Source organism: Phalaenopsis equestris, unplaced genomic scaffold (genome assembly GCF_001263595.1).
Source record: "Phalaenopsis equestris unplaced genomic scaffold, ASM126359v1 Scaffold001238, whole genome shotgun sequence".
Taxonomy (NCBI): domain Eukaryota; kingdom Viridiplantae; phylum Streptophyta; class Magnoliopsida; order Asparagales; family Orchidaceae; genus Phalaenopsis; species Phalaenopsis equestris.
In genome coordinates, this window is record NW_018165677.1 from 90,713 (window position 1) to 112,918 (window position 22,206).

Here is a 22,206-nt window from a genome sequence, read left to right on the forward strand (position 1 = left end):
TTGGACTCATTAATTTATAGCACCAAAAAGGTTAGTTCAACAAGAGTCTCTCTCTTGGTTTCAATTGGAATCACTTGTGTTTCTTCTCGTCAGCTAGAAGTTGAATATCCTTTTCCATAATCTTCTTACTTCTCCAGGATCACTGTGCATTACTTCAACTACTCCCTGATCAGTGAAAGAGATCATTCTCCTAGTTATGCAACCTAATTCAATATGCTCAAATCTGTGACACTTGAAACACTTCTTGGCCGGAATAAATTTAGGAATGCATATTGATTCCTTCTGCTCTCCACTCTGAACCAGTGTATCCTCAGGCGACGTCAGCTTAGATGTTCCCCTGGGTATACTATGGTTGTAAGATCCTAGGTTGAACCCTGCCTGTAAGATGTGGTGGTCACCTGATAAAATGATCTCCCCACTTTTGAAGCTATGGATAGAACATTTGATATGTAGTGAGCTGGTAGGAACTAGAGCTGCATCTCCCATTTCATCTTGAACTAAGTAGTAATTTTACTCTTCCTTTCTCGTTGTCGAAGAACCTTTAAGTTCGCCCACCATTGAGATGCACTCTTATTTAACTTGTTGGAGGCTTCACCATTATGTATGATGGGACGTCCTGACACTTCAAAACACATTCGAAAGTCTAGAGCCATTCGATGACCTCGTATAGATCCATATGACCATCGAAATACAACAAATCCATATTTACTTCAAAATTTTAACTTCTCCAACATTTCATGTCAAATCTTCAAGATATTGATTCTTGATCTCAGGGATCGAATGAAATTTGTGTAAACCCTCAAAATAATCTTTTTTCTTCAATTTCGTCAACGATACCTAAATCTATCTCTTCCATGATAAACTCTTGATCAGCATCTGACTCTTACCTCCTCAGAGGCATGATTAGGGTTTGGGTGTAGGTAGGTAAAAGGAAATTATAATGGTGATGTAGGGTGGGGAAAGCAAATTTAGAGAGGGTGGAGTTAGATTTGGGTATGGCGGATGCTAGAAACCCGAGGGTATGATTAGGGTTAAGCTAGCACTGATACCAAATGATACTGGAGTTACCCCATAACACAATGAGAAAAGTAAATATTATTACTGAAAGCAAATATGTGATTACAATCAAACACACTTGAAAGGGAAATTACAATAAACACGACACAAACTCACATTAGGGCTCGATCATGAGGTGGTGGAGCTCAGCTAGGTGGTCGGAGAGCGGAGGCAGGTGGCTAAAATGAGTTCTGGATGGTTGGGATAGCAAAAGGAGAGTTTGGAATTGCATCAACAGCGAAGCGAATGGTTGGGTCAGCGAGTGGCAATGAAGGAGAAGGGTCGTGCGCTGCAGGATAGCAAAATGAGTATTGTCTGGTGCGAGGGTAGCAAGAAAAAACTGTAGGTACAACAGGATAGACTGCAGTCCAGGAGACAACAAGTCAGAATGACTGTTGGACAGTAGGAAAATAACAAATTTGCTATTTTCCGAATGGCGGCAGTAAGGATCGGTGATTGAGAGTGATGCGGGAAGGTTTGGGAAGGATGGAGGCGGCCGTGCAGGATGCATCAAGGCGGGGAAGGGAGGCTATAATGCAAGAATTGTAGAAAACAGCCAAAAGAGGCTATTCCGGGTGGCTGCAGGGAAGGGGTGGTCGGGAGCGAAGTGATAGGATACAGAAGGGGATATGAGAAGATAATCACCACTTTGGGAGAGATGAAGCCGAAGCACCACCCAATCCCTCGAATACAGTCCTTGAAAAAAGAAAACGAACATCGGAGGCTGTCCTGCACAAACTCACGCCAAAAAACTCTCATATAAACCCTGCTAAAACACATATATAAGAAAGGACTAGAAATGAATGAAAGGAGAGGATGAAATTGATTAAAAATTGGAAATGAGACTGCGAGTCGCTCCCGCATGACTAATAATTTATAAGATGTATGAATATTTAACCATGTAAGGTTAATTCATAAATTATTAGAATTTTTATCAACATCGTTAAGGTTATATTTCAATTAAATTATGATAATCAGCCTGACAATTGACATCAAATTATTCATAATAATAAAAAAGTACTACAATTAATTAGATTTTAATTAATAAAATTATTCAAAATTTTTATAATGAAAATATTAATTATTCTTTATTTTGATTAATTAAATATATACAACAAATTTAAATGTTGATTAAACAAATATGTTATTAGTAGTTATTGATTACAATGATAACATTAAATAACTAATGGTTTGATAATATTTAATCATAATTATTCATTTAAAATTATATATTAAGGAATTAATTGCAATAATTACGTAAATATGAATTACCTTTCTATTTTTTATTGCAAAATATGTTTTCAAATATTGTTTCTAATAAAAAATAAAATTTGGATTATCTAAACATATTTGGTAATGTAAAAGACATAAACAAAATTAAAATAAAAGAAAAAAAAAAACCATTTAGCATGGGTTTCAGTCAAGAATGCTACATTTAGCGTGCTTCCAATGTTTACTACTAGAGAAAAATTTGCCATACAAGCTAAAATGAGAAATTGCACATTATCAACATCATCGTTGTAAGAATTTTTTCACTTGGAATGACTTGAGTTTGACCTTAATATTCATTCGCAAAACTATAAATGCTGCTTCTTCTAGTATAGTTAGCTACCCATTGAACCAATTATATCAATTTTAAGACCCATTGTCAAAGCTTCTTCTAAGCACCATATAAGATAAGCTTAAGTTAAGGTTGCTGAGAACAAAAAGAATGAGGAACAACAATTATTTTTATTTTAGCTTTTCTTTTCTAGGAGGAGTTTGTGGATGGAGAGAATAAGAAACATTTTATGCGTAACGTAGTGCTTAAACAAAGAACAAGAAGCGTGTCAAGTGGGCAGATAGATTTGTGTGCCAACACCTAGGGGTGTAAGTGGGTCGAGCCAACTCATGAGCCTACATGATTTCAAACTCGTTAACGAGTCGAGCCAACTCATGAGCCTACATGACTTGTGAGCTTGAATTTTGACAGACGAGTCGAGCTTAAATTTTGACAACTCATGAGCCTGCATGAGTTCAAACTCATTAACGAGCTCACAAGTCGAACTTATTGAGCCAGAGCTCAAGCTCGAGCTGAAACTCAAGCTCGTTTAGTGCATGAGCTCAAGTTTAAGTATATCCAGGCTCGGCATGCAGATCGATAGTCGCATTGATTCCTTTCCGGTGAGCTGTTGTGGCACTCCTTTTTCTCCGGCTAACGATGCTTTCTCCGGTGAGCTTCAATGATAATTTGATTTTCGGCTTGAGGTGTCATCATTGCGAAACAAGCTTGAACTTGTCATTCGAGCTCGAGCTTAAATTTTGACAGACGAGTCAAACTCAATTTAGGCATGGCTCGAGGTCGGCCCGTTTCATTTACACCTCTACCGACACCTCAAAAGAAACAATATTTTTTTTAAATACAACAATTAAAAAATTAAAGCATGGTGCTACTGTAATACCCACAATGATTAAAAAGTTGAGCAGAGACAGTGCTGGAAGGGCGAAACTGAGAATAAAAACTCTTGGTTAGAAAGTTGAGAGGAGAAAACGAGGGCATAAGAGGAGTTTCAGAAGAGTAAGGTACGACAAAACTTATATTAATATATATTTATATAATTATAATCTAATGAATAATTTCAATTAACCCAAGCAATATTCTTTAAAACCTCTTCAATTTCATGTAATTGGTAGCTTAAACAAGTAATGGCAGCAAGGGTGTGGATTGGAAGTATTAGAAAGAAAGAGGAAATTTTAGTGGAGGTATTAAGGTTAGCAAAAAAACAAATATGAAATTATATATAAGTGCTAATATTAAATTTCATTAAACCTAATTAATTACCCTTCTTTTTAATCTTATTGGGCATTTCAATATAGTCATATCTGTAACACTAATCTAACGTTGGCCATAAAAATAATTGGAAGAAGAAAGAATAAGAGAAAGAAACGAAGCTTGGACTAAGTTGTGTGTTTATAGATTGAATAAGGAGATGTCAAATTGAGATTACAATATGTTAGATTAAGTTTAAATCTAAGATTTTCATACAATTAAATGAAATTATGATTTTAGACAGTTTATACAAGGAGGCGAGCCTAGGATAGGGACTTGTCTCAAAGCTGTTCTGACGAATCAGGTGAGATACTCAAAAGCTAAATTAAGAATCAAATTATATGAATGACTAATATTTGCAATTGCATATTATTATATACTATTAATTGTGTGTTTAAATTTAGAATTTCTTTTAAATGGAGCATAACTATTACTGTCAGCCTAAATGAACATCCACTTAATTTCAAGTTATAGTATATAATAGAATTGTAATAGTAAGTATGAATTACATATTATATTGTATATCTTGCGCATGTTAATAAAGTGATTGTTTCAGGTACATTCAAATTAAGAAATAAATGCATGTGAAATTGACTACAATTGAAAAAATTAATTTAAAAAATGATTTGTTGCAATAGATAAACATATATATTGATGATATGTGCAATGAGGGCAAGAGTTTTGACAATATGAGACTTGAAAGAGAAATGATTAAATCTCGACTATTGATAGTAAGATTGGAGCGAACCAATTAGTATTAGGGGTTGTTGATAAAGCAAAACATTAGAATGACCGACCTTCATCAACGATTACTATAACAAACAGATTGTGATGAGCCAATGAAATAAAATAGGTCAGAACATATTCCAAAGATAAATAAATTGAGAGTAAGAAAAAAAAAAGTGAAGGCACAAAATATTATATGTTATAGTGAATGAAAGATTTGTCAATCACAGTATTATTATGATTATCATCATTTCTTCAACTACATGTAAATCATGTTTCTTGTGCCCTTAAGTATTTAAGCATGTTTGTTACTATTACTCGAATGTAACTGCTGACCAACATACACGTTTTTCATTTCTTGTATATTATTTTAGCATTGATTATCTCACTAAGACTGTAGCTTACTTGATACAACTATGTTACTTTTTAAAATGGGGTAAAGAACAAGTGGATCGTTAGACAAGTGATCTGTCTTTTATATAGCTTTTAAATGTCAAATTTTGGGTGATTATAGAAAATTTTTGTTAAGAGTTTTAGACACCCTGTATTTTATTTAGAGGATTTAGCTATACACGTTTCTCTGATGTTGTTTAATATCAATGAATATTTGATGTTGAGAAATGTAAGAGTTTGCTTGGGACAATTTGGTAAAACTTATTTTCTACTCATTTGATCATGATGAGTACACATAAGGGTCAATGCCAGTAAAAATTGAGTCTAATTAAGTCGTCCATCTATGTTATTCATCTAGTTAAATTAAGAGGATTGGTTGGGTTGCAAAAAATACTGTGCAACTAACCTAACTTGACAGTTTTGTGCTTAACTCTAACCGCAAAGTTTTGAGTTTATATGAGTTTAAAAAGAAAACATAATTCTCAAAAAAATATTAATAACCAGTCAATAATAAAAAGGGCTAAAGGAAACATAATTCTCAAAAAAATATTATGAAATTAGGAATTTTATTACTCAAATTCACAATAAAAATGAATGTGTAACACAAGTTTCATAACCTGGAGTAAGAAAGGAACTTAGTAGTATTGTTTGTCGATAAAATCGTGCATGCCCTTCTAAGTACCTGTTCAGGAACAAAATATCTGATAGAGGTCAAAAATGAGTTGAAACCACTATATTCAAGATCCACTTTTTTTAATGAAGCCAAAATGCTATACTAGAATTGTCGAGGGAAAAAAAAGGAAGTAAATTATTAAAAGTAATTGATCACTCAGACACATGAAAACTAAAGAGTGGCACATTTAAATCTTTTAGCTTGAATTCCCGTGAAGGTAGTTTACTTCTCGCCTTATGCATGATGATAGTTTAATATTGGGTTTACATCTAATTTATCCACGTCCTTAGAGTAGAAAAATAATTAAAAGTCATGGAATCATGTAACGAAAGAATTACTTTTCAATAAGTAAAAAAAGTACATCAATATCAAATACCAATTTGCCAGTTGGCATATTAGAAGAAAATTAAAAAATAAAAACCTAAAAAGAACAAATAAAACCCCTATAGGTGGGATGAACCAGCCACATAAGCTCCCATGATGGCCTTGTTCGCTTGTTCACTCAAAATTTTATATGTTTCATGTTAAATTACACTCGGCTCCTGGAGGTTAAGGGGTTAGTTTATGTTGAAAGAAAATCAATTAAGTTGTATATGAAGGGAGTAGTTGAAGTGGAATATTAAAAAGAATGGGGGAATTGGTTAGGAAGCTAAAGAAAAGTGCACCCACTTTATACAGTGCAGAGAGTATGAAACAAGTTTAGATCAGGGCTTGAACATAGAGTGATGTTTTGAACAAAAAGCTCTGTGTAAGCATGTGGTCAGTTCTTTTCTTGGTTATTTTATGCCTGTTGGTATAATACCGTTAAGAATCCAGGTTTGAACTGTGCTTGAACTTGTTTGAATAAATATTTTGGTATGGTTTGATGTCCGCTGATAACAGCCCTCTACAATTACATCAATGAAGGTTCCAATCAAAAACATGATACGGAAAAAGAAAAAGACTAAAAGGATGTTTGGTTAGCTGAAAAGGTGATGTGGTGCAAAATGAAAGCAACGTAGGAGTAATGTATTGTATGATAAATACTTTGTAGAAAATAAGAATAATTACTGAGGCTTATAATAATTAAAGCAAAGCTCAAACACTTGCACAGAGGCGAGTGAGCAAAGTAAACTCTATAACTTGAAATGATTCATATAATAGAGAGACTAAAGAGGAAACAGAAGCATATAAAAAAAATAAAATGAGAAAAAAGAGATATAAGAGTATATGATTAATTTAGGTCCATTAGTTGTAAAGATAATAGTATCTTAGTTAAATATCAATAAAAGAAAGAAAGACAAAAGGGACTTTCAATAAAAAATTAATTTTCAAGGAAGAAACCATATTAAAAATAGCATAATAGTAAAATAAAAAAGTATATTATTTAAATAAAATGAACTCTGGATGTTACATAATCATATGAGATAAATACTGAGATGGCTTAATTAGCAAATCATACAAGTAAAACATTGAAAACTAAGAATATGACAAATGACTAAGAAGAAATATCTAGGTATCATCAATTAAGAAATTAAAAGGTGCTTATTATTTTGAAAATTATACAAGAATCAAATTATGAATCATGAAACTCTGGTAGAGATTAATAGACCAAAGACTTCAAAATATGTGTCACTATTAGAGGGATCATGCAAAGCAAGCTACTTAAAGATTACCTTTGTGTGAAGATAAGCAATTACAAAGTATAGAGAACAAGAAAGAATTTTCAATTAATATGTACTGAGCTTGCGAAGGCAAATGATTGCGTTATCATGTAACTTGACCTAGTGTACACAACAACAACAACAACAACAACAAACAGCCTTTATCCCACTAAGTGGGGCGGCTACATGAATCCTTTTTCTCCATTGTAACTTATTGAATGTCATATTTTCATTTAATTCTAAAAGATCAAAATTTGAGTTATATCTTTCTACATTGATATTACGAAGAAAAATCAAAGTGAGAAGGCACAATGTATAATTCGTGTAGATATCATAATTCTAACAAATGTGACATCAACTGAAATAAATGAAAAATCAAGATAAAAAAAAATAATGTTTAGAAAATAAAGGACATAAGATTTGTTGAACAATGATTGATAATCAAATAAATTAATTTATTAGTTATGCTATTAGCAATTATCTTTTCCCGCCGATTAAAATCAAGATTTAAGTTCATATTTTATTGTGCTAATTATGATAAATGTTACAAAGGAATATTTGAAGTGAAGGGCCTTAGTGCATACTTTTTATGAATGATATAATTCTAGCAAATGAGGCATTGCTAGAATAAAAGTAAAGTTAATAATGGAAAAATTTTAAGAAAATCAATGGCTTAACACTACTAATATAAAGATTGAGCATATGATATGCAACCTTAGTGTGAATGATATTGGCAATTATCAACAAATATTACAAGAAGAAAAAAATATTACCAATGTATGATAGGTTTAGTATTTTGGACCTAGTGATGTAGGAAGATTCAAGGTTGGAATTCTCTAATGCAATATATGATACGGAGTAAAAATATAAACACAGAAAATTGATTGTTTGCTTGCAGGCTAGCACGGCATCGTCGATCGCAGGCTCGCACGGTGTTCTTCGATCGCAGGCTCGCACGGTGTTCTTCAATCGCAGGCTCGTGCGGTGTCATCGATCGCAGTTGATACGACTCCTTACGCTCCGTCATTTTGCTCGCAGGCCCGCACAACGGTTTTGGCTCCGTCTATAGGCTGATTCATCTTCCTCCTCGTTCGATCTCGACAGAAGCGTCTTCGGCTTGGCCTCTGTTCGACGCTGCTCGCTATCGCAGTCTTGCGGTGCTTGCTTTCTACTGCCGTCAGCTGCACTGCCCTATCTCCTGCGGTGCTTGTGTGAAGCACGCTAATGGTCTCAGGGATTTCCTAAGTTGCCGCCCTCGCTAGTGATAACCCCGCCAAACCCTCCTATGCTACAGTGGTTCACAAATGCAACCCTCCTTTCCACCTCGCAAATAGTCCGATATTCCCGCAGATGTACCATGATTCTGTTGCAGAACATGGAAATTGCAATCTCATCAAGAAAGCAGAAAAAAAGGCGGGTAAATCGGAAATATTCTTCTCTGATGGTGAAATTTCAACTCGTGCGGGAAAATACAAATTTACACTAGTTGGAAAATTCCAATTAGGTTGCCCAAAGATGGTAATTATCAGGAAGGTTTTTGAAGACTTCAAACTAGTTGGGGCCTAACAGGTGGGTCATTTCGACGGAAGACATGTTATGATACAGCTGAGTGTAGAAGAAGATTACACAAGTATTTTCTCAAAGAAATTTATCACAATAGAGGGCAAACATATGAAATTGCTCAAATGGACCCCTAATTTTGATCACAATCAAGAACACCTAATTAAACCTATCTGATTCTCATTACCTGAACACAAGCTTCATTTTTTTGACCTACCTATCTTATATGCAATTGAGACTATCATTGGAAAACCTTTACAGGTAGACACAGGTAGAAACCTTTACAGGTAGACTTACCCACAGTTCATTTCTCAAGGCCCTCTACTGCAAGAATTTTGATTGAAAGAGATATTACACTACCAGATGTAGAAGAAGTCTGGTTTGGTTCTGCCCACAATGGTTATTGACAAAAGATCATTATGAAACAAAAACCTTACTATTGTAAGCACTGCAAAATGTTTGACACCCGCAGGAGAAATGTTTCAGATTGCACCCACAGTTGAGAACCAATAGTCAAAAGCAAGAACATACCTCACCTGTCTGAATGCAATCCCAACAAACCTGATGATAGTCAACTTGAGGAGGGAATCACCACGAGACAGGATCTGGTGTCTGCCCCTGGGAACCCTTCTCTCGACCATACTACAACCGATAATGTTCAGACCGAAAATCAGGATAGCCCACAGCTCCGATTTAGGAAGTATCAGGTGCAGAGGTGAGAATTCACATTTCACATACACTGGAATCTATCGTTGTAGCAACGACTGTCTTTCCTTCTACTGCGGTTTCTACTGCGCTTCTACTGCGATTCTAATATCTAATCAAACTGAGGATCACATGAGTCAATCTTCTGATGAAGAATGATAGGTTTACACTTCTCGACGGAGGAAAAAGACTGGGGGCACACTCCAACTTGGAAACTTAATGGATGATACTTTGGTTACTCCGGGCAATGACACGAAACTTCAAAGTTTGTTATCTGGCTCCGCTCCTAAAACTAGAGGAAGAGGCAGGACTAAACTGGTTCGTCCTTAGCTACTTGTTTTCTGCAAATTTTAATTTTCTTGAGTAATTCTGTATCTTGTAGTTGAGATATTACTATACTTTGTATCGTATGGGTAGGGTGCCTATATTGGGCCCTCTCATACAACATTCATGTATCTTCTTTATTTCAATAAAATCAGCCCTTGGGCTTTAAAAAAAAAAAAAAATAAACACAGAAAATTGAGAAGCCTCCAAAAGAATTAAACCCTTATTACTATTATTTTTAAATACAGACACACAATATTAGAATTAGAATTTCGATGATAACAAATGATCAAAATAATCTGAGAAATCTATCAAGAATTTAAAATCACAAAATTATTGAGCAATTATAAGTTAACTTTCATAAAATTAATTTTTGGCATCCCAAATTCGAATACAATCAAGAGCAATATCATGCAGATGAAGAGCAATATTATGCAGCATATCAAACAGATGGAGGAAAATGCAAGGTTGATTGAAACGGTCACAAGAAAAAAAAAATAGCCTCCACCTAATGCAACCAAACAAGTTTCTTAGATACCGCATGTAAATCTAAACAAACAAAATTTCTAGGGTTACCAATAAGGGTTATTTGTGTCATTTTCATAGGAACACTCCAAACAATTTTAAATGATAATTTTGCATTTAAGAAGATAAACTATGACAAAAAATTTGTCATCAACATTGCTCAATCCTATACAACATAGATGTGCCAAACATGTGTTAGTGAATATACATTTATAAAAGAAAAACTTGAAAATGGATTGCTTTGCACTCTATATGATACAACAGGAAGACAACTTAACAACTTACTGACATGCTCACCAAAAGGCTCAACAGCCCCATGTTTAAGCATCTTATAAGTAAATTTGTAATGAAAAGTTTCTACCATCCAATTTGAAAGAGAGTGTTTTAGGTACATTATATCAAAGAGTGCCGTCGAGAGTGCTAGATAAGAAATATTTGAGGCCATGAATTCATTTCTTACAAGATGATACCTTTCTAACAGATTAACATACAAAAAAAAAAGAAAGAAAGATCCCACGTAGTGCTTTCTTGGCATCAATCAACAAATCCCTAAATACATCAAAGGGTTTTGGTTCGTGACAGTTGGCAAAGAGTCTCAAAATACAATCCCTAAAGAAAGATCCCACGTAGTGCTTTAGTCCCTGACAGTTGGTATCAGAGCCTTGGTTTGAAGGAATGACAAAGAGTGTCAAAAAAACACGTGATGGAGTCAGAAGCCAAGAATGTGGAGTCATCTCAGGAGCGAGGTCTCCAGGAGCAAAGAGATCCCGCTGCACCCAAGCCACATGGGAGGTTCAAGGAGATCACACATGGCTTTGAGTCTCTCCTTGCTCGGATGGAGGAGGCAATGAATGGGATGGAGGGCCAAGTAGAGGATCTTGGCCAAAGAGTTGATAGACTCGAGGAGGATGTCACCATCCATTCAATAATCACAGGTATGATGCTCCAACTTGAGGAGTCCTTAATGGGCCATATGACTAAGTTGCAGGAGGATTTGTTGGGGAAGCTCCAAGAGGTGCAAAGAGCCTATGAGGAGGAGATGAGCGACGTGCGTGCTAACTTGGATGAGATGCGTGGAGACATTTCGCTGAGCAAGAGGGCACTAGCGACATCCACAAGCCATGCCACTTTCGAAGCAAAGATGATTGAAGTTCCAAAACCTATGAGTTTTGGAGGGGTTCGCAACGTGAATGAAGTAAACAACTTCCTATGGGGACGAGCAATACTTTGGAGCGATGAAGATTACCAATGAAAATGCAAAAAATACAATTTGCCTCTCTTTATATCTCGGACATCGCTATGTTGTGGTGGAGAAGAATAAAATAAGATGTAGAGAAAAGTTTGTGCTCCATGTCCACTTTCAATGACTTCAAGAGAGAGCTGAAGAGGCAGTTCTATCCGAGAATGAGGCTCGAGCCCGACTGCAAAGGCTTAAGCAAGAGTGTTTGATTTGAGACTACATTAAGAAGTTTATAAGCTTGATCCTTGGAATCCCTGATATGTCAGACAAGGATGCTTTGTTTAACTTCATGGATGGGCTCCAACATTGGGCAAAAATCGAGCTTAGGAGGCGAGGAGGGTAAGATCTTAACACTGACATCGCGGTTGCTGAAAGCTTGGTTGATTATTCAAAGAAGTCTAGAAAGCCTGAAGGTAAGAAGAGTTGTGATGTCAACGGTGGGGATGACAAGGGCAAACACAAGGAGGAGAAATGTCGCGAATCAATCCCAACAAAGGGAAGGGACAATGGGAGGACTTACAACAAGCCATATCAAAACTGTTGCTTTCTTTGTGAAGGATCTCATGTGAAGGATTCTCATTGGGCAAGGGATTGCCCTCAGAAGAAGGCCCTCTACTCTCTCCTTGTAAGCCATAATGAGGAAGAAGAAAGTGATAGGGAAAATGACATGGAGGCACATGTGGGATCTCTTCAACTGCTGAACGAGATGCAAGCTTCGACAAAACATCAAGGGAATGGGTTACTCTTTGTGGAGATAGAAATAGGAGGGAAGACCACCAGGGCAATGGTGGATACGGGTGCTACCCACAACTTTATCTCCAACGAGGAAGCAAAGAGGTTGGGGTTACAGATGACTCAAGGAGAGGGCTCCATTAAAGTCGTCAACTCAACAGAGATGCCAATCGATGGAATGGCTAAGAGAGTCAAGACCAGCATTGGGGCATGGTGGTCAGGTACTCTAAACTTCTCTGTCATTTCTTTGGATGATTACAAAGTTGTCCTAGGAATGAACTTCTTGGAGCAAGCAAGAGCATTCCCAATGTCATTAGCCAATAGCCTGTACATCACGGAAGGGAGTCAAGCTTGCTCAACACCGATAATAAGGTTAAGCAAGCAAGGATCCAAAACGCTATCAACAATCCAGCTCAGGGATGGCATTGCACGGGACAAGGGGGACAGCTTGGCTATCCTTCATGATACCAATGAAGGAGAAAAGACCCATGGAGTTGGGATGCCAATGAAAGTAGTGGAGGTTCCTAACGAACCACTGCCAAGAAAGAAGAAAGATGGTTCAACAAGATTGGAGGGAAAAGATAAGCCGCTAGCGAGGAAGACTTGCTGCATGACAGCCCTCTCGCATAACACCATGAGAAACCAAAGTTTGCCAAGTCTGGGGGCAAACAAAGGAGGTCGTTTCAAAGGTGCAGGAGAAGCTGCAATGAGGGCATTGCGGTTTAAGTGGGAGAAAGTGTCACGCAAAGTTGGCATAACAAACATATGATGGAAAATTCTAGAGAAAACCGGATTGTGGAGAGCAATTCAAAAGATTCTAGAAGATTCTACCCAATTCTAGAGAATATGAGAAGGAAAGACTCAAGAATAGCCTAAAATATTCTAGGGCTATGTATGTACATAAGAGAGGAATGTAGAACTCTCTAGAAACCAGAATAATCTAATATATTCTAGAATGTTCCATTGGGCTTGGAAGGGGCTATAAATAGGAATCCCTTCTCTCAATTGTAATCACCCAAGCATTCAATCAAAGCTTTCAAGTATTCAAGTGTGAAGTGTTCATTTCTCTCTACTCTTCTTCTTAAGAGTGCTTGGTGCTCACAAGTCCAAGCGTTGTGAGGATTATGCTGATTTTGTGCTAAAGAAGAGCACTAAAGCCACACGGGTGACTTGGGAAAGGTTAGTCTGTGACATTGAGCTAAATATGAACAACTAATTATATAAATAAGCCAAGTTAAATCAAATACATATGTTGACCTCGCTTTCAGTCGAGGTGTAGTTTTCCCCTCCTTAGTAGCCTTGGATCTAGCCGTAGGACCATTTTGTCGACTGTCGACTACTCCTAGAAAACTAGTGAAGGAGCCTTCCCCGTTAGCAATTCTAGACTTTTCTTCGATCGACTTGACGTTCCATTTAGTAGTCATGACAGCTATTGCTTAGCAGGTAAGTCTACTCTGAAGAAACTCGGGAGTATTCCTATAGGACTGTCCGCCTTAGGATTGACTGTACTCTTTGATTTGGCGTCGTCGCGCTCTTCGCCGTCCTGTTTAATCAAATTCAAGCCGAAATTTTGATAGTATTCGGACCGCGACCCGTTTTTAACCCGATCGACGACGAGGTTGCCCGGACGACTCCGGATGACGAAACGGACTGCACCGATGCTTCCGGAACATCGAATTTGCCTGGGGGGACGTTCAATTCATTGCGACGACGCGTTTTGGGAAAAATACATATTTAAATGTTAATTATAATAATAAATAATATATTATTATTATTATAATTAATAACTTATATTAAAAATCATTTTTCCCCTCTCCCGTTTCTTCCTCTCGTGCTCGTGGACCTCTGCCCTAGCCGCGGTTCGCTCGGTTTCGCCTGACCCACTCCTTCGTGCCGTTGGCGTCTGCGCTCGTCTCGCGCACGCGAGACGATCCCGCGACCCATCCCTTATCGTATCTCATCCTCTGCGAGGATCGTATCCTCTGCGCTCGATCCTTCTGCCGCATCTTCTTAATCATTCTTCTTCTTCTTTATTAGAGCTTGGTTTTGTAGCCCTGGGGGTATGCCGAAAATTTCTGAGAGCGAGGGAAAACTCTGCCAAATTTATTTCTCACATTTTTCTTTAGTTCTTGGTGCTTGAGTTGGCTTCCTCTTGCTGTTGAAGAGTTTAGGCTGTGAAGTATTTTTCTGAACTTTTTACTTTAGCTCTGCATTAAAGAGGTACTTTCTCCCCCCTCTTTGTCTTGTCTTTCTTCGGTTTTCTCTCTGTCGAGCCCCTTAGCTTGGTGCAGTGGACGATACAGCATGTTTGCGTGACATTACAGTTATGTTTTTGAAATACTTGGTACTCAAGCATCTATAAATGAAAAATGTGAGCATGTTCTAGAAGTTAGACTTGATTACTTGCTTAAAGTGGTGAAGTTATGGCATATTTTTATTTATTGTAGCATATTTCTATTGGAAGCAATTAGGAGGGTTGAAACATCACTTTGAGACAATGTTAGCTCCTTTTGCAAGCATGTTAGGATATGTATCATGAAGTTTTTCACTTATTCTTATCTAGCATGAGACATTGGAAGATTTTATTTGGTCTTTCACGTATGTGGAAGGCTCGATTTAGCATCTTAAATCCCTTTTTGGCTTAAAAATGCATCTTATGAAAAAGTTCACTTTGATTTAGGAAAGGTTCTATGGTTTGCTTTAATAATTTGGTTTGGCTCCTCGAGGGGGGCATTTTTCATGCTTGGATGTTTGAGGGAAGTTGATTCATGCTTAGAACGATTATATTGGTGGCCTAAAAATACTTTCCATGACACTGTTATAGTTTAAAATCTATTTTGGCTCCATATACTGATGTTTTAAAGGCACGTGGACTATTCTTTGGCATTGAATGACTTGATTTTGGGTTTTTGTTGGTGCTCGATTTTCATTTCAGGAGCATGGGATGTTGATTTTTATTGAGGCTTGGGCCTTGACTTTCGTTGAGGCGTTGAAGCTCTTTCACTAGCTTTGAGAATTTTTGTTTTGGCCCTTGCTGGTTTTCGGTTTACCTAAAAATTGCTGGGTTTCGATTTGCTATCATATGCTGCATTTGATTAGCCTTTAAAGCTTTGATTTGATCTCTTTAGGGGCTCGGTTTTCACCTTGGAAGGGTTGGAGGCTGGGTTCTGGATTGAGAGCTTGTCTTAGGTATGTGAGCTTTACTTGTTAACCTTGAGGAATTTATTTTGGCTTGATTTGGGAGCTCGGTTTGCTTGTTTTAGCTCCTACCTAAGAGGTAGCTTGAGAGCTTGATTTGGTTCGTTCTTAGTCCTACCCGTGAGCTTGTTGGTAGGTCATTTGGTTTGTCTTTGGCCCCTGCTGCGCTCGATTTTGGCTTGTGCTGGACTCGGTTTCAGCCATTTGCTAGTTACGGTTTTTGGCCTTAGTCGAGGGGCTCAGTTTGGCTCGTTTTAAGCCCTTGCCCGAGGGTCTGACATGTTTGGTGGTTGTCCTGTACTTCTCCTATTCCTACCCGTGAACCTATTGAGGGGTTGCCTGGGACGGTATGACTCTTCTTGTTGAGTCTGAGGGGCTTGAATTTGATTGTTGAATCAAGTTTGTCATCCCAAAAATTATAATCATTTTAGTTAGCCTCTTATGTATGTCAAGGGAGCATAGTAGCCACTGGTGGTTCTTTTGATTGCCTCGGTCGTGAGCCTTAACAGCTCCCCCTTTCCTTTTTGGTTGCCTTAGCCGTGAGCCTTATTTGTTGTTCCTTGGGTTGCCTCGACCGTGAGCCTTAGCAGCTCCCCCTTTCCTTTTTGGTTGCCAGAGTCGTGAGCCTTAGTAGTTGCATCCCTTGTGGGTGGCCTTGGTCGAGAGCCTTATCTGCTGTTCATCTCTTTATATTGAGCTTGGCTGAGAGCATTTATGTGGTGTTAGCCAGATGTTTTTAGGCTTATTTAACATATGAAGCTTTTAATTATATTTGGAATTGGACGACTTTGATGTTGGCGTGATTTTGGAAGTATAGATGGCTGCCGTCCCTGGGATACTTTCCTTTTGTTTGAGTTGTGGAATTTAAAAATTCATTTTCAGGGAAGCATGTGGTTGGTTTAAATTGAATTCATATAGGATGTTTTGGGAGTTTGACAGTAAAGTCGTGATATTGTTTGAGTGTAGGCTCGGGTGTGTGTGGACATGTAGTTAGTGGTAGAGTCATGTGTGCGACCGTCACAATGACTTGAGTTGATCCGCTTGGGTTGATCCACTTATGAAAACGTGAGAAAATGATATCCTTTCGGATTGCTTCAAGGATCTTTGGGCTTTCCTTTTCAGGTCTTTTCGTCACGAATTTTGAGAGCTGATTCATCCTTCGTCCTTTTCGATGTTTTTGGTGAATCAGTCTCTTCTCTCTCTCACCCCATTCTCTCTCACCCCTCCTCTCTCTCACCCCATTTTTGTTCTTTTTTTTCCTTGTTTCTTGGTTCGATTTTTGATGCTTATGCCCGATATATAAGTGTCCACGTATAGCCTTTTGTTATACATGATACCATCAAGCAAGGTCGTAAGTAGGTCGGTTTTGTTTTGGGGCTTAGGGAGGTGCTGACAAAGGCACACCGGAGATAGAGCAGAATGATATGTCATCCTACGACATCGGGATCCGATTCAGGAACCCATCAAGATCCGATTCAGGAACCCATCAAGATCCGATTCATGAACCCGGTGAGTTGTAGGATGACAATATCAGCCCCACCCCCCGACACAAGACTAGCAGGAGCTGACCTGAACCTTCTTAGGTTGTTGGTAGCCTTATGTTATACATGATACCATCAAACAAGGTCGTAAGTATGTCGGTTTTGTTTTGGGGCTTAGGGAGGTGATGACAAAGGCACATCGGAGATAGAGCAGAATGATATGTCATCCTACGACATCGGGATCCAATTCAGGAACCCATCAAGATCCGATTCAGGATCCCGGTGAGTTGTAGGATGATAATATCGTTCACCGACACAAGACTAGCAGGAGCTGAGGAGCTCAGGAGCTGACCTGAACCTTCTTAGGTTGTTGGTAGCCTTATGCCCGACTGCGCGATCGACTCGTGGATAACTACTTTTCAAAATTGATAAAAAAAACAAATTTAATAAGAACAAATACACCTTTTTCTAAAATAAAAATACATTTTCACTACAAACAAAATTGAAGCAGCCAACTTTTTGTATGTTTGAAACCTATGTGCATGCTGAAAACATAAATTTTAAATATATTTTAAACATTGGTTATCCACCTGTTGATCACCTGTTTAGGCTAAGGAATACTCTCCTGAGTTAGGTTCGATAGGACACCCTTCTAGTTGAGTGGCAGGTTTTACACATCTGGGTGACCGAGTAGCCTTCAACGACGCTCGAGTACTAATATATAGTTGAGCCTAGCCTCGACCCGAGTGCTTGCGGACCCCCTCTTTTCGGACTTTTGCATATGTATTATCGAATTTTTTGGACAAAGCACTCGTGATCTCTTTTCGAAATTTTTCCGTGTTTTGTACGATTTTAATTGATTTGTTGATTCGTTGATTTCCTCGCATTTCTCTTGTCATGAATCTTTTGATGATCTTTCTCGAGATTTTTGGACGATGTTTCTTTGTTTTTCGCTTATATAAAGCATTTCAGCCTGCTTCCTCAAATTTTGTTGTTTGTACCTGTTGCATCAATTACACCTACGGAACAACGGATCTCCCAGGTATACAGGTTTGTTTTATGTTTACAGCATGTTATTCTCTTATAATCACTTCCCTATAGTACCTTTTACTTTTCTTCACACCGCATGTTGTACTGTTTTCTTTACTGCATACTCTACTGCTTGTTTTGTGCTACATACCCTACTGTTATGTTATACACTGTACAACTTCAACATGTTATCCATAAAACATTTGAAGAACTACAACCATAGGGCCGCGGGATTTGACATTATAACCAGACACCCTAAAAAACTTAAACTCGTCACGACAAGGAGCTTGGAACTAGTGCGGTGGGCAACACGACCATCTTCAATAACAGAACATGTCTTCCCCAGCTAAACCGTTCATCTCCCAGAGATTAAAACAACAATCCATAGGATTTCGAGGTTGTTCGCCTAGCGCAGCATAAATCCTCAACTTTTCGTTAGGCATTTGTATAGCTCTACTGTATGATCTAAGCCCTAACTCGTTTTAGGATTCTGAGATTGTCGTTCGTCACGACCAAAATCCTCACATCTTCCAGGCTATTTGTGTGATCGTTTCAGACGAATGTAAGCCCTAAATAGATAAAATTGACAGGATAAAACACTTGAATAATTTTTCCTCGAAATTGAAGCCAAACCATAAGGTAGACTGGGAAGTCACTGAGGTTCTCCTTCGGATCTGTGACACCCCCTAGTTCTTCCTCCTTTGGATTCTACAATAAATGTTCAAAGTTTGAACCATTCCCCTTTTTCACACCTCCTTGTCCGATTTCGTTGAAAATTCATATCATTTTGACCTCCTCGAAGATAATCTTTCCTGATTTTTATCGAGAGTATTCTTAAGTGACTTTGGTCATTTAAGATGTAATTAACTATAGGGGTTGCCCTTATAGGAAGCTTTTCCAAACTCAGCTAAAAATAAACCCTATTTAATTTTTCATATTAAATAGAAGAATTTTATTAAATAGATCATATTAAATAGAAGAATTTGTCGGCAAATAAAACGGTTTCGCAGACCAAACGGACGTCATGTATTTCTTAGTTTATTTGATGGAGTCTCATACTCAAGTCTTGTGTTTATCCCTTGGGATAGATACAATGTTTGAGGTAAAGCGCTTTTTTATTTAAACTATGAAAAATATGGGGCCAGTTTGATTTTTCATATTTGATTTTAAATTTAAATCTATATGTAAATTAAAGCGTCCTTCCGAAGCGGGCGACGGGATTTCAATTTCGGTGACCGACATCTTCTTACGGGCAACTCCCCAACCCTACTTTTTATCGCCGACAACATATTATACTTGTTCTGATTACAATTCTATCACGAACTAATACCAGATGCTAAAAATCCAACAATCACAAAAAACTTGCATTGGGTGAGCTTCAAGCATCTTTAAAACAAAAAAAAAAATTACATTCTTAATCAATGAAAGTCTTTAATATGGTTTCCTATAGTCCAACTATTGTTCAATAATTTATTTATTAAGTTCTTTAAATATTTAATCTACCCCCTTTAATGAGTAGCTTCTCTATAAGAAGGTAGAATTCCTAGCAAAGCGCAAGAGGGAAGAGAGGGTATCAATCACAACACTTGTAATTTTGCCAAGCTGTTTAACACTGAAAAAATTGAGGATAACAACAGCTGGAATTAAAAGAAGAAAAAAAATCTAAGTTACCTAAAACTAGAAATCTAGTTTAGATCTTCGGCAAAATCACGTTGCACCTTTTAAGAAAATTTGGATCGGCAAGGTTCTTAAATTATTTACTTATATCCTAGGTTTCCTTGTAACTCTATTTCAAATAATAAGGTGAAGTCTAATAGCTTTCTTTAGTCTTGGTGGCAATTAGCCATCTATAACATTATTTCTTAAATGGTTACAAGCTTCACTTAGAATCGAGCAGTATCAAAGGGTTAGTTTAGGATGTCGCCTAAAATAAAGTGACAACATCAAGAGTAAAAAGTCTCCATTAAAAGGCTACAACGAGAAATCAATAACCCAAAGTGTTTGAATGGCAGGGGCATGGTGCATTTTTCCATATAAGATGACAATCAAGAGGAGAGCAAGACGAGAACCCCTTCCATCAAGCATCAAGAATCATCGGAAAGGAGCAAACCTTACCAAAGGCTTTCAAGAAAGGTAACCAAGAAGCGATATCAAAATTTTGAGTTAAGGGTAACAACAATAACAACAACAACAAGCCTTTATCCCACTATGTGAGGTCGGCTACATGAATGTTTTTTCTCCATTGCATCATATTAAGTGTCATATTTTCATTTAATTCTAATAGATTAAGTTCATTTTGTATACAATTTGCCTAAATCTTTTTGGGTCTACCTCTGTCTTTCTTAACATAAGTCGAATCTAAAACATCTACTCTCCTAACAGGATCATTAGATGGTCGGCGTTTAATGTGGCCAAACCATCTAAAATGACTTTCTCTAATCTTTTCTGCCACTAGAGCTACACAAACCCTATCACAGATAGATTTATTTCACATTTTTTCTCCAAGTGACAAGCCACTCATCCACCTAAGCATTCTTATCTCAACAACACTAAGTTCATTTTATGCTTATCTTTTAAAGGCCAATATTTTGTGCCATAGAGTATTGAAAGTCTTGCCACCATCTTATAAAATTTTCCTTTCAGTCCAAGCGGTACTTTTTCTATCACACAATAGGCCTGATGCATTCCTCCACTTCAACCAACCAACTTAAATTCTACTAATAACATCCCAATTTATATCACCATCACTTTGAACTGTAGACCGAACATATCTAAGACGATCACACATTTTAATGATTCAATCCCCCATAGTTACAACTCTACCACTACAACTACTACTACTAAAATTACATTCCATTTATTTAGTTTTACATTTACTCAAACGAAGGCCTCTCAAACTTAGTTTTACATTTACTCAAACGAAGGCCTTTAGACTCCAATGCAAACCTCCATAATTCAAGTTTTTCCTAAACTTCTTCTCTAGCCTTATCCACAAGAAGGATATCAACAACGAAAAGCATACACCAAGGTACATCCATTTGTAATTGTCCAGTAAGAGCATTCATAATTAGAGCAAAAAGATATGGGCTTAAAGCCGATCCCTGTTGTAATCCAACTGAAATAGAAAAAATACTTCGTCAATTCTCCTTCTGTTCGAACACAAGTAACAACTCATAGTATACATATCTTTAATGACTTGAACATAAGTCATATCAACACCTTCCTTCTCTAGAACTCTCCAAAAAACTTCACTTGAAACCTTATCGTATACTTTTTCTAAATCAATAAAAATCATATGTAGGTCCTTCTTATTCTCCCTGTACCTCTCCATCAAATCTCTCAATAAATGCATAGCTTCCATAGTAGACCTCCCCGACATAAATCCAAATTGATTATTAGAAATGTTTGTATCACGTTATAACCCATGTTTAATAACCCTCTCCCATAATTTTAAAGTATGACACGACAACTTAATTCCTTTATAATTTGCGCACACTTGTGAATCCCCTTTAGTTAAAAATGGGGACCAAAATAATACTCCTTCATTCCTCAGGCATCTTCTTAGTTATTAAAATAATATTAAAGAGTTTAGCTAGCCAAAAAACTCCCAAATCTCCCAAATATTTCCACACTTCAATTGGGATATCATCAGGTCCTACTGACATCAGGTCCTACTGATTACTGATTTTCCACACTTGATTTTCATTAAAGCCTCCTCAACTTCTTTTTTCCTAATGCGACGGTAAAAATAAAATATTTTGAGTTAAGGTTTATATACCAAATTTCAAAGATGAATTGAATCTAGATGATTTTATAAGTAGAATTTGACCAATGAGTTAAGTTACTAGCCATTAAGTTAATACTTCCATTTGGTAAAAAAACATCAAAATAAACTGAATTAGTGAGGAAAAACTAACATTGTGTCGGCACTAAAAAGTAAGAAAGAGGTTTGTTTGGGGGGTCGCCCGTAAGAAGCTGTCGGCAGCCGGGATTGAAATCCCATCGCCCGCTTCGAAAGAACGTTTTAATTTACGTATATATATGTATATAATTTTAGAAAAATATGAAATCAAACTAACCTCATATTTTTCATAGTTTAAATGAAAGAGCGT

At 37.2% G+C, this 22,206-nt stretch overlaps 1 protein-coding gene across 3 annotated transcripts in view; it reads right to left on the minus strand.

The window, feature by feature from the left end:
* Positions 1-22,206, minus strand: part of LOC110033618 (U3 small nucleolar RNA-associated protein 25) — a 110,801-nt gene that overhangs the window by 23,470 nt on the left and 65,125 nt on the right. For all 3 annotated transcript variants that reach the window (XR_002294967.1, XM_020737654.1, XM_020737655.1), the window contains one exon: positions 5,602-5,666. Coding sequence is in view for 2 of the 3 variants with exons in the window: in XM_020737654.1 (XP_020593313.1) it covers positions 5,602-5,666 (65 nt within the window). In the remaining variant the exon portion in view is untranslated. The remainder of the gene's footprint in view (positions 1-5,601; positions 5,667-22,206) is intronic.